Source organism: Aulonocara stuartgranti, assembly GCF_965226115.1.
Source record: "Aulonocara stuartgranti genome assembly, chromosome: 14".
Taxonomy (NCBI): domain Eukaryota; kingdom Metazoa; phylum Chordata; class Actinopteri; order Cichliformes; family Cichlidae; genus Aulonocara; species Aulonocara stuartgranti.
The window spans coordinates 4,752,447-4,765,794 of NC_138950.1; the positions used below are offsets into that span (position 1 = coordinate 4,752,447).

The 13,348-nt window shown below is 42.7% G+C and overlaps 1 protein-coding gene across 3 annotated transcripts; it reads left to right on the forward strand.

Moving 5' to 3' along the window:
- The first annotated feature begins 5,249 nt into the window (after window positions 1–5,249).
- Window positions 5,250–11,317, forward strand: aqp11 (aquaporin 11). Of its 3 annotated transcripts, none has more exons than XR_014270852.1 (3): window positions 5,250–7,781; window positions 7,879–7,969; window positions 8,785–8,868. XR_014270852.1 is itself a non-coding variant. In XM_082502960.1 (3 exons), exons 1-3 carry the CDS (start codon window positions 6,384–6,386, stop codon window positions 10,647–10,649), a joined length of 984 nt encoding a protein of 327 aa, XP_082359086.1. In that variant the 5' UTR covers window positions 5,260–6,383; the 3' UTR covers window positions 10,650–11,317. The 3 variants fall into 3 exon arrangements, 1 of the variants encoding a protein (XP_082359086.1); XR_014270853.1 differs by having other exon boundaries at window positions 5,252–7,149; window positions 7,604–7,969; XM_082502960.1 differs by lacking the exon at window positions 7,879–7,969 and adding an exon at window positions 10,549–11,317 and having other exon boundaries at window positions 5,260–7,149; window positions 8,785–8,901.
- The last annotated feature ends 2,031 nt before the right edge of the window (window positions 11,318–13,348 follow it).

Sequence of the window (13,348 nt, forward strand, 5' to 3'; positions counted from 1 at the left end):
CCATCCTGGGCATGTGTGTCGCGGTTAGCTGACTGCCTTAGCTGCCAAAGTGATGTCAGCCCTTTTTAACCATAGCCAGTGACTGGTCCTTTCAGCAGTGTTAGCTAATTCTCTTATAGCCTGCCATTGCGCTGTCCTCTGATCCCAATCTCTCTAAGCAGTTTTGCTGTTGTACTGGCAACAAAGCCCCTGCACCCCACTTCCACTTGGCGCACCTTGATCTTCCAGCCTCTGTCCTCTGCCTCAGCTGCCAAGTTGGCATACCGCAGCTTCTTACGCTCAATTGCTTCCTCCCATGGTACCATCAGCTCAATGACGTACGCAAGTTTTCGGGAGTTGGACCAAAGGATGAGGTCTGGTCTCAGAGTAGTTGTTATGATGTCTGAGGGAAACATTAGCCTCTGATCCAAGTCCACTTGCATCTACCAATCCCTGGCAACCTTCAGCGGGCCCAGGTCCGGGGTTGAGGGGCTTGTCCTCGGCTTGTCTCCCTCCTGGACAAATGTTGATGAAGGCCGACGATCCTCTTGGTTTGTGAAAGGTTGAGTGTTGATGGATTTTCTCTTGCACTCAACTTTCTTGGCTAGACACCTGAGGACCTGGTTGTGTCTCCATGTGTCTCTGCCCTGAGTAAGGCTAGTCCTACAACCAACCAAGATGTGCTTGAGTATTGCTGGGACTGTACACAGGGGGCAGGATGGGTCCTTTCCAAACCACAGCTGCAGATTTATTGGGGAAGGTAGCACATCGTATGTCGCTCAGATGATGAAACTTAGTCTATTAGACTCCATTCCTCAGATTTCACTCCATGAGAGTTCCTCTTTTCAACACTCTCCCAATTCATCCAGTGACCCTGCTTGGCCAGCGCTACGGCTCTGGCATGTCTGGCTGTTTCCTCCTGTTGACGCACCTCCACCATCACCATTTTCCGACGTTTGGTTACGGATGCCTGTTGCCACAGAGGTGTTACTGTTCCAAGACCAAATCCTCCTCTGCCCTGTTGGATGTGACCCACCACGTCACGATGGCGAAGAGCAGATTTGGCCTGTAGCACAGATGTGGCTGGAGTCCACTTCCTCCCCTTTCCAAGGTGGGAGCAGTGCCTCTCACTATGGGGTCCCGGGAGTCCATGAGTGACATCTCAAGCCTCACTTTTGCACATTTAAACTCCTCTACCAGACTAGCAATAGGCAATGACAGTATCCCGTCGCTGTAGAGTCTAGCGCTGCGGAGGCATTTTGGAAGGCCGAGCCACTTCTTAACGTAGGGAATTCATGACGGTGTTTATGTGACGCGAATTGTGAAATGTAGTTGGGATCTTCTTTTGCTGCTGGTTCAGTTAATTTTGGTTGGAGAGTGATAAGACCTGCAGCTTCAGAATCTAGCACAAAAAAAGACGTAAACACAAAGTGTAGACCCGTCATCAGAATCTGTGAGCTGTCAGCTTTCCATCCCGACGGCATGTCCATGTACGCGCCGTTGGGTGAGAAAGCCGACATCTGTTTCATCACTTCTTTCTCCCAACAGTTGCCATAAGAAGTCTGTGTTAGCTGCTTGTGTTTTGTCCTGTGTTTTAAGAATTTCTGCAGGTTGTTCCTCTACTGAAGTGCAGTGGGCTGCTGATTGGACCATGGATCACGTACCTGGGTTGAAAAAGCCCCTCCGACAGCTGCCGAGAAAGAGAGAGAAGCGAGTGCTTCTATAACATCGTCTATGACATTAATATCATATCTATAAAATGCAAACAAGATACTTACTCAAGGGTATAAACTACACCTTGGACATGCATTCAAAAACACAATCACGACTGTTATAACTGCTGCTGTTACACATTTACATGTGACAGTTATATACTACTGATTTAAGAAGTGTGGATGCTCCGCAGCCTGTTTTTTATGGTAAAGTTGTTTTCTCTTTGACTTTATAATCTGATACTTTAGAAAATGACCCTCTCACACACACACACACACACACTCACGTGGCTTTTATCTGTTTCGTACACTTTCCCACATGCAGTTCTTCATTATCTCTGAAAACATGTTTACTTCAGTGGTTTGACGTCCGTTTCCTCCCACATATCCTCCACATTGTCCATCAATCCTTTCTCTGCAACAAATGACCTTAATTTTTTCCACTTGTGTAGATTTGGTATAAATCCCTACAGATACAGGAACAGGATGTATTCAGTATGTGCCACATCTGATCCTGGGCCTCATAGTGAGAACAACAGGAAACACCTGGAGTGAAAGGCAGTTGAGATCCTAAGTGTTATAGAAGAGTGCCAAAAAAGGAATTCTATCTAGCCGCCACGAACTGTAACTGACGCATGTTATGTTATCTGCTTACTCATGAAGGGGCGTGCACCCTGAAAAATAAAACAGTAGATTTCATGTGTTTTTCTTTGAGAGCGACACAGAGACTGGTATTTTGTACTTCTCCCATACATGTATGATAATAAATAATTGTTGATTGACTGAACCTGCTCTGAGTATTGGTTGTTTGTTCTCAGCCCAACATCACAGAATTCGGGACAGCCTAAAACATATTAACTATGTATTTCTTCTAAATGCTGCCAAGATAATATAATTGTCACATGTGTAATGCCATAGTTCCGCAGCGACCTAGCGCCCCGCCATCTTTCTGTCTTTTTTGTGAACAAAACGATTCAAAAAGTTTTAAATAGTTTAGAAAGGACTTTTACATTTTCATAAATATTCATGGCTGTGTGGTAAAGCTGACATTATCTCACTTGTAATGGTTCAGATTGGACACTGTGACTGGCCGGTTCTGTGCTCCAGACCACATGTTTGATACCCCTGGACCCATGCAACGAAGTATAAAAAAAACGTGTCCACACTTTGGCCTGTGAAGAGTGAAAGCAGATATACGGCGTGATATCGAGCCAAATGCTTCAAAGTGTTCCTTGATGATGTGATAAAGAAGTGACGTTCCTCCTCCAACCACAAACAGGAAGCTCATGAAGCGAGCAGTGTCAGTGCTTGTACGACACTCACCAGGAGACCTCTGAGCAGGATGGCTGCAGTCGCACAGCTCTGCTTCTCCCTGCTGTTCACTCTCATCAGCAACATTCATGCAGAAGAATTTATCGCCATAAGAAAAGAAGGAGGCTCTTTACAGTTCAAGCTCCCAGATCAAAACAGCTTCTGCATCACCTCCAGACGTGTTGGTGAAGATACTCTGGTCCTGTGGAACATCTCTGACCCCCGGAACAGAAACTTCACAGTACATGAAGACCTGACAGGACGACTCTCATTTCCTGAGACATTTCATGGTTCTCCTTCATTTACTCTCAACAACCTGGCCCACTCAGACTCTGGACTGTACCAAGATGTGTGCTGGACTCAGGGCAGCGTGACATATGAGAGAAACATCAGCCTGACTGTGTGCAAGACAGTAAGGTGGGTTGAATCTATCTTAGCTTCTGATTCTACTGTAGACGTACAATGTAAAGGAGCAGGTGAGAATCTGACGGTGCGTTGGATCAGACATTACGGGGAGTGGCAACAAGCCGGGCTGAGTAGTTTCGAAGACAGAACAATTTTGAAGGTGAATAAAGTCCAAGAAAGTTTCCTGCAGGTGACAAACGCATCACTTCTTCATGTCAACACACGACCAACGTCTTACATCTGCCTGGTGATGAACCAACAGCAGTGTGTGAGCACTTACTCTGTACGTTTGACCAAACAAACAAAGCTACGTTATGCTTCAGAGGGAGACACAGCTGTGCTGGAGTGTCCCTTCATGGACCCCATTCATGACCAGCCCCCAGTTTGGATGAAGGTAGCAATTTCCTACGATGCTGATCAAGAAATTGGTCGAAACTTCTCACTGGTACTTCCATCATTAACGTTAAATGATTCAGGTATCTACTACTGTGAAGGTGAAAAAGTAATACATCAGTACTGGCTTTTGGTGTGCCCTAAATTTGGTCCACCTGCAGTAAAGGTTTTCTCAGAGGGAGATGAAGTCACTATGAGATGCTCTGATGATTGGAAAACTAGTACTTCGGGCTTTATGTTCATGAAGTCGATCCAAACAGAAGGCAAAATTGTGTACGATGATAAGTTCTGCAGTGACAAAAGAATCACTTGTTCCCGTGACAGCCTGATAATCTCTAATGTCGCACTGGAAGATGCAGGAGAGTATGTGTGTACAGGTTTTAAGTCAGAGGATGAGTGTGTGTCAGCAGAAGCATTTGTTCTGATCCACAGAGAGCCCTTTGGGGTTTAATCGACCTTCTACAGAGTCAGGTGGATACTGCTCAGCGGTCTGCAGGTGATGCTTTGTGTTGTTGTGGTCTGTGTGATACAGAAAACCAGGAGAGGAGAGCAGCTTTCAGCTCAGACACACACTTAATTCTTCTATATTTCTGCTCATATTTTATTTCATAATGGATTGGATTTATATAGCGCTTTACAATGCCACAATTCATTCACTCTCGCATTCACACACTGGTGGAATGCGCCATCGGCCCCCTCTGGCTAACAGCAGTAGGCGGTAGGGTAAAGTGTCTTGCCCAGACAAGATACGCTTCCCAACCCCCTGAGCCACGGTGGCCCCAGTTATAATGATTATGTGCTTTTTTGTTTTATGTGATTTGATGTTTATCCATATCTCATTCATGTATCTCTCAGAGTATCATTTTGAATATTCTTCTGTTTCTATCAGTGATCAGTTCGATCTATAAGAAATGTTAGAAACCAGTTGTAAATGTATTCGTTCTTCACTCTGATGTGAATCATTATCATCTCTCTTGGAAAATGTATTTTGTTATTGTGTTTAAGAGCAGATTCATTACAGCACCATGTTTATCTGCACTATATTGTTTTCATTGTTGTGAATCATTTATATTTGCATTTCAATTGTTGTGATGCAGCAGACTGGAAACATGATTGTCTGATACAGCAAACACTTCATAATATGGACTTTACTGCTTTGATTGTGTTTTTATATTCTCCATTTTTGTTAGGAATCATTTCTGAAATAAAAATATCTAAACAACAGGCTGAATGTTGATGTTCTTTTGTCAATGACTCCATGATGATTTTTAATTTTAATAAACACACAATCCTCATATTACAGTGCAGGATGTAGAACAGAGTATATCAGTAAACTGGATCAGACCTCATCAGCATTTTGACCTTAACATGCAGCCAAAAACAGAATGCCGGCCAACACCTTATTGATTTAAATAATTTAAGGGATGGTTTATGGTGTCTGCTTTATTTCTTCACTAATTTAGATTTCACTGCAGAATATGAAGTAGGTTAATTGAAATAATCTACTGCAACAAAATAGTGAAGAATACTTTAATGAACCAGTACTCATGATCATACTTCATGATTCTGCACAATATAAAAGTATTATTGACATTAAATATAATTTGATAGTAACTCTTTTGTACTGTAAATATGATTATTGCTTCTGTTTGAGTAAATTTTAAAATGTTTGTGTGTGATGTCACAGGGCCGCGAGTGGGAGAAAAAACATGGAAGAAAGCGGAAGAAGGAGAAGAAACGCAGTGAATCAGCCCTCCTTTCCCTACATCGTTATACTGATCTGAGTCCGTACTAGTGATGGGATTCCCGGCTCTTTTTAGAGAACCGGGTCTTTCGGCTCAGCTCACTAAAAAGAGCCGGCTCTTCAGGTTGTTTTGTTGCTTTAATTTATTGTTAACAATAATATAACATTATGCACAAAAGGAATTACTAATGTAAAAAAAATGGTTTTATTTATATATGTTTATATATAAATATGCGGTGGCCCCTAGAGACAAAGCACATTTCTAGCATTAACTGAACTTCCAAATCAGAGCTACTAGATCACTTAAATTACACAATTGAAAGCATTTGTGTATTTTCTGTGTATTTATACACAAGCACTCATATATATTCAAATAATTTAAAAAAAAAAGTTCATTTACCTGTTATTACCACACACCAAATCCGGTCGTTGGTACTTGCTGGCTTGTGTAGCCACAAGATAACAAAAGCTCAACACTGCGCCCAGCATCCTGGAGCACTTCTGTTGTCTTTTGTATGTGTTTTGAGTTTTCGTGTGTTTCTGAGTTTTTATGTGTTTTGGAGTTTGCACATGCTTTGTCTGTAGGGGCCACCGTAAATATACTTTTATTTATTCACTCCACATAAAATGTAAGAAATAACTCATATAATACAAAAACCAACTATTCACATTTCAACTCTTAACTATTTAAATTTTCAGCCTTTTCCTTTTACATTTCGTTCGCGACCGACACATCACTAGTCCGTACTGTGAGCAGACAACCAGCAGGAGGAGGACTGCGGAGCTCAGTCACTTCCGCACCATGTGAGCCACCGGGACTGGAGCTCATTTGCTCCCGCATGAACTCCACATCCTCCGGTATAGAGAAACAGCACCCCGGCACAGCAAAGACTTCCGCACCCCATCATCAGGGCGCTCTAGTGGGAGAAAGGAGGCCCGCAGCTCAGTGCACGCAGCGGCCACGCACAGGGATTGTCCCCGGCTGGGAGCACGGACCGGCCGGCAGCATGTCTGCGGACGTGGCGGTGTCTTTGGCGGTGCTCGCGGGGATCGTCGTGCTGAGCGACGTGACCCGCAGGTTGCTGGCTCGGGCCCTAGCAGACACCGGGCTCTCCGAGTACGTGGTGGAGCTCGTGTCCACCTTCCAGCTGTGCTGCTGCACCCACGAGCTCAAGCTGCTGTCCGAGGTGGGCGGCATCGAGCCTGGTCTCGCGCTCACCTTCACGTATTTGGCGTCGGTGGTCCACGGGCTCACCTTCAGCGGGGCGATCGGGAACCCCTCCGGTGCGCTCGAGCGCGCCTACCACGCCAAGTTGTCGGGCTCCCGCGCCCTGCGGAGGATCGCGTGCCAGTTCGCGGCGGCCGCCGCTGCACGCGCTGCGGTGCCGAGGCTGTGGGGGGTCGGGCTGTCGAGACTGCACGCGCGACACAAGCTGTTCGGGTTCCGATGCACCAGCCCCATCCACGCGCCCCTGCACGAGGCCGCTGCGGTTGAGCTCGCGTGCGCCTTTGCGGTTCAGACTGTTATCACGCACACGCAATCGGTGCAGGAGAAATTCCGCGTGCACGCCGTGGCTGCGGTCATCACCACAGCGGTTTATGCAGGTATGATAACTCTATATGACTGCTGCAGGGAATCAAATCCGGCTCCACCGCTAATTAATCACGTGATCGGAAATCACGAGCACATCAGAGTATTTACATGGTGCCGGGGTCTGTTGGGGGAGACACGAACCGGGCACCAATCATACACTTCAGCCACGAATACATAAAAATCACCTAAATGTGGCTGAACAGTGGCTCAGACCTCCTGCTCTCATAAACACGCATTAGCGGTGTGAGGGTCGGAGCCGCATTGGTTGTGTAGTTTTCATCATATTACACACAAAAGTGTGCAGCTTATAGTTATGTGGCAACGTGTCCCACCTCAGGGTAGTGCAGGCATCAAAAGGCAGTGACACGTTACCCTGCGGGAGAGCCATGATAACGGTCTCTCTTCACAAACACTGGGGCTTGGAAAAGCCTCAGTCCTAAAGTGTTAAGAATGGGAGCCAATCAGGTGGCAGCGTGACCGGTGAACCTTTACTCTGAGTGTGTGTAGAGGGACACATGTTCACTGTGTGTTTATATAGAACAAGCAGACAGGGACAATTATGATCAAGCCAAACTCAACGCTTAAAATCGACTCCTGATCTTTGATCCGTCCTCACCTGGTCGTGAACGTGATGGTCAGCCAGGTATCCAGTTTACCTTTGAGTGTCAGATTTAGGCAGATTTGATTGCTTCCGTTTCATCATGACAGATTTAAGTGAACTCCTCTGTCTCCATTCCCAGACTTCTACTTTTGAATAAACTTTCCTTTAACTTGCTCCGAGTGCTCCTTTGTCTGCATGGTGTAACTGCAGCCTGGCATGCTGAATAACCAGTGAGTGGACCTTCCAGAAATATGTGATTTTAGGATTTTATAAGTCATTTGGCTGTTGAATGAGGTTAGTCATCTTTAAAGAGGTGAATATTTATGGAGTCATCAGTTGACGTTCGTTTGTGGAAGTCTGTTTTCACTCTGATAATAAAGAGGATTTATTTATTTCATTGACCAATAATAAAAAGACTGTTATTATATTTTTAACATTATATGATTATATTCACAGTGATGCTTTGAGGAAGACTGCACTGTTTGTCCCAGAATAATCAAACTGCCATGAAATACATTCACTAATTTACTATTTGGAACTAACACACTATTAGTACATCTCAGAGACACCTTCTTTCTCACATGAAGAGTAACAGATTACATCTCTCACTGTGTCCGACCAACCAACTCCCGTGTAAAGTCAGTTATTAGCAGATTTTTAACTACACCCGTAAATGAACGTTTGACTGAATGCTGATGAGTGAATACTGAGAATTTAGGAGGAAATATTTTCAAATTTTCCTGCAGAGAATCGAATTAAAATCTAAGCAAGAATCTGTTTGATCAATGACCTTTTTTCAGCCAGTAACCTTTAAAGTCACACATCCGCTGGAATATTATCATTTTCTGCTCTCTTTTTATACCTTTATGGAGAAGAAAAGCGTCTGGAGTCCAGATGCAAATATGACCTGGATGACTGAGAAGCTTCACAGACTTTAACTTTCTAAGGCAGATTCAGGAATGCATTCAGCTGCTTTGTGCTGTATAGCAGATTTAAATGATGAACAAATGTGAGTTCACTAATAAAACTGTGCATGTGTGTCCAGGTGGCAGCGTGACCGGAGCTGTCTTTAACCCAGCGCTGGCCTTCTCCACACAGTTCCCCTGCGGTGGACACTCCTTCCTCGAGTACTGTGTGGTCTACTGGCTGGGCCCGCTGCTCGGTGAGACTAACACACCTGACAGAGACGCTAGAAAAATCTCAACTTAAAGAGATCACAAGTATTTTTCCTGCTGCCGACTGAAGCCAGTAACATCAGTTTGAAAATAGTTTTTAATGGGATTTTTGCACAAACTGGCTGGAAAATCCTCAGTGCTATAAATTCAGGTCTTTGACTTTTAATAAGGATAAGTGAAATTTCTTCTGGCTTTTCATTTTGTTTATAAACACAACAGCTCAAAAAGTCCTGAATGAATTCTGATAAAACTTTGAGGGGGTGTAGCGTGGAGTCATGTTAACAATCCAGTAACATTTGCCTTACATGCTATTTGAAAACAGACAAAAAGCCTTTTAACTAAGAAACTATGATTCTTACAAGTGTGGTGTGTATCGTCAACATATAGAAAATACCATATAAAGGTTTAAAATATCATATCACATTTGACCTCCGACCTTTCCTTCAAGGTCAGTTGATTGCTCTGAATGTCAAAGGGATAATAATAGAGCTATTTAAAACTATGTTTCTTACTGTCATTGTATTTTCATCGTGTCGGCGTATAGGGAATGATAAATGGGGTTCCTGAATATCACCTTATTTTGGACCTTCTTTCTGACCTTCTCAGTCTTTCCATGTTCTGTGCAATATTTTGGTCTCAGTGAAATTACCATCCCCACCCTAAATGACCATAGCCCCTCCCTTATTCATTTATTTATTTATTTATTTATTTATTAATTATATTGTATAACTGTCCTTGTATACTGCCCCACAATGTTTCTGTTTCAATTTTTGTATGCACACACCGTGGAGTTTACATATATATTTACATATACATATATACATACATATACATTTGACCTCTGACCTCACTTTTACCCTTCACATCTGCCTTTCTTTCAAGTTGAGTCCAAAACGTGGTGCAGCCTTAAAGACAGTTTCGTCTTTATATTTCCAGGACAGATTCAAGATAGAAAATATTTTTACACGACGGTACACAGAAATAAAGAGCTGTGGTCATAAATGACCCCTCTTTGCCACGTGGATCACCAGTAAAGGTTTTAGTTGAACTGTTAGACAGAAGAAACCACATTAGCGATGAGCACTGCTACGTTTTAGTGCCTGTGTCTCTGGCAGCCAGCGAGCCAGTTGTGTTCAAAGTGTTGACACAAATCTGATAAGCTGCTTAAATATTAAAATCTCATGACTCATTTGTTTGAAGCAAAGATGTGTGTAATTTACCTTCACTGGCAGAGCGACGAGCGTCTAAAAATATCTCTCGGTGCTTCAGGAATGACATCGTTTGTTTAATGGAATAAATCCCATGATTGCCGTTTCAGGATTCAGGCACATTTAATTTGATGCAACAGCAAAACTCAAAAACGTGAGAGAGCACACATCAGATTTTGGTCGATGAAATATTCCAGTTTTTAACTGACATTTGTTGTGTAGTTAAAAAATAAGACAGCTTTGGGTACAAAGCACCTCGAGGTGACTGTTGTTTGGGAGTTGTTTCATTTATCTGAGCGGTGTGCGTCGCTTCACAGTAACACCTTAAATGTTTTATTCAGAAGTTTCATGGTTGACATACAGAAAACAACTTTTGTCTTAAAAGTTTAATTTTTTTCCTCTTCTTCTGCATCGTGGTTCTTTCAGGGATGATGAGCTCGGTGCTGCTGTTCGACAAACTCGTCCCTGCGCTCTCAACAAAACCGTCACCTCGCCATCTTCCCACGGAGAGCAAGAAGAAGGCGTGAGCATTGCTGGACGGCGATTTTCAGGTGAAGCTGTTTGTGACGGACTGTCAACCTGCTGCTGAGAAAGAAGGAAGAAGAAGAACCGCACGAATGCACTTCTTTTTAAGGGATACCAGAAGCACATCTGAGAAGTTCAACACAAAATTAGCTTTTAAATTTGTGAACAGGGCAACGCCAACATTTTACTTTCAATCAAACCTGTAGAACTTTTTGTATTTAATCCTGAGTCAACACACTGACCTTTTTTAGGGTTACTAAAATAATGTTTGCATGAGTTTTTTTTTGTTTTTTTTAAAAGACTGGAACCACAGAGCTGATATAAAGGACACAGATGTGTTGTAACCCTGCAAACAAATGTTATACAGTAACATACACTTAGCCCCTATTTTATGTTTCAATCACTTTTTAAGCTACTAAACTAATCTGACAACTGCAAACTGAAAATGTGATGTAGCATAATATTGCAACAACCTCATTAGTCTGTCTTTGAGTGAATGATCTGTGTATTTTAGTCATATTTTTACCTAATGCAACATTCCTGAGCCATGCACAGTGTAGGAGTGTACATGCACATGTCTGTTAGTTTTTGCACAAATGCAATTAGTGCCTTTGAGCTCTTTGTAAATACTGTACATGCAAACATAAATAAACAGTGTAATCAGTGCTGATTGGTTGTTTCTTTGATCCTGGGAAGGGTTCAGCAAAAACATTAGTGTTTCCAAAGAAGCCACGAAAAGTTATTAGCTTCATACTTCATATTAGCTTCATGAAATTTTGCACATTTCAGGGCTGAAAAACACATTTCAGCCAAATCCAAGTGTCAGTCTGAACACATCTGTTGCTGTTAAATATGCATCAGTTTTATGTTGATACCATAAAGCAGGGGTCTCAAACTTAAATGAGCTGTGGGCCACTGCTGCGCTGCCATCTTGTTGGAGGGCCACTTTAGTGTTCAAGTAGTACCAGAAAAACAAGAAACATCGCATAATTGTGTTTGTATTTAACAAAATAAAAACGCAGACATAAGTGTGCACATCAGTTTTTGACTCTCTCACTGGACTAACAGCCAATCCCTCAGCATGTTTGTGCTCTCCGCTCTTGTTGCCTTCATATTAAAAAACTTTTTGCTTTTTAAAGAACTCACTTTAACATCCTCCCTAACAAAAAAAAGTAACTTCAAGGACCAAATTCCATTGTATTTCTTCACGTCAATATATGGGCCGCAAATAGGTGTGACGTGGGCCGCGAGTTTGAGACGCCTGCAGTAAAGTTTGATCCGTTTTCTGAAGATTAACTGAAGGAAACTTCGAAAAGGGCGTTTTCATTTCACCGTGTGGGATACATGGCTGCTCAAATAAGTTAAATAAAGATATTTTTGATTTCTTCTGTGCAGATAATCTGCAAGATGGAAAACTTTTACAAGCTGATGCAATAATTGGCTCATTCACTATTTTATGATTACCGTTTTTTGATAAAGTCCATTAAACATTTGCAAAATTCAAGACTCAATCCAGTGTCAAGATGCCATCAAGAAAATATAATTTTGTGAGATTACACTTCCTCTTTTGACTGACCTTAGTGAGACCATGCAAAGCTGAAAATTACTCAGAAGCTTCTATCATATATAAAATCCTTAAAAAATTGCCACCAGAGGCTCCTGGCGCTGCTCCTCGCATATCCAAATGAGTAGGCATTCACTGCCTGTTCAATGACGGCTGAGGAGGAAGTGCAGGCTGTTTACCATTATTGGAAGGCTGGTGGTTTAATGGTCAGCTTCTCCAGATCCACCAGTATGGTCTATAGAATATAATGCTATGGAACTGTTCCATTTACAAACCATGTAAAAAATGATGCAATCCAGCGGTCCCCAACCTTTTTTGCGCCACGGACCGGTTTATGCCCGACAATATTTTCACGGACCGGCCTTTAAGGTGTCGCGGATAAATACAACAAAATGAAACTAGTACCGGTACCAAAACAAAGAAGATTTATTCATAACACACGTGAAAAGACCCAGGAAAACCGAGTAAACGATAAAAACGATAACAAAATAACGCTGAAAACCGATAAAAACTATACATTTCACACCTGAGCCTCAACTCTCGCAGCCCGGTACCAAACGACTCACGGACCGGTACCGGTCCGAGGCCCGGGGGTTGGGGACCGCTGATGTAATCAACACTTGGAGGACGATGGTTCAGCTTTTTTAGTTTGTAGGAAATAAATCACATCTATGACTCACACAGCTGACACCGACTTTAACCAGGACCGCTAGAGCTGCTGGCCTGAGAACAGCGCCTTACAAATGAACTGTTGATGCTCAAAAACAGGACTGAAGACAAACACCTCAAACTGTTGTGGTGTTTGAAATTCTGTGATATACGAATTAATGAGCAGCTCCAGACGGACAAACTTTGGTGCTCCCATCCACATTGAGTTTCACTGTTATCTGCACTAACACTGAAATAAACAAGCTGATACAAAAACTACTTGTTTATTGACAATCACATACAAAGATCCACTGTCCTCAGCAAAAACATCAAATATTCAATTGGTCATTAGGTACAAAACAAACAAAAACTCAGCGTTAGTTGGTTTTACAAACACGTTCAGGACTGCATCTCAAAAGTCCAGAGTAGCTTTGTTACAGAAGTGCCTGACAGTATGTCGATGTGACCGTTATCGAATTAACAGAAACC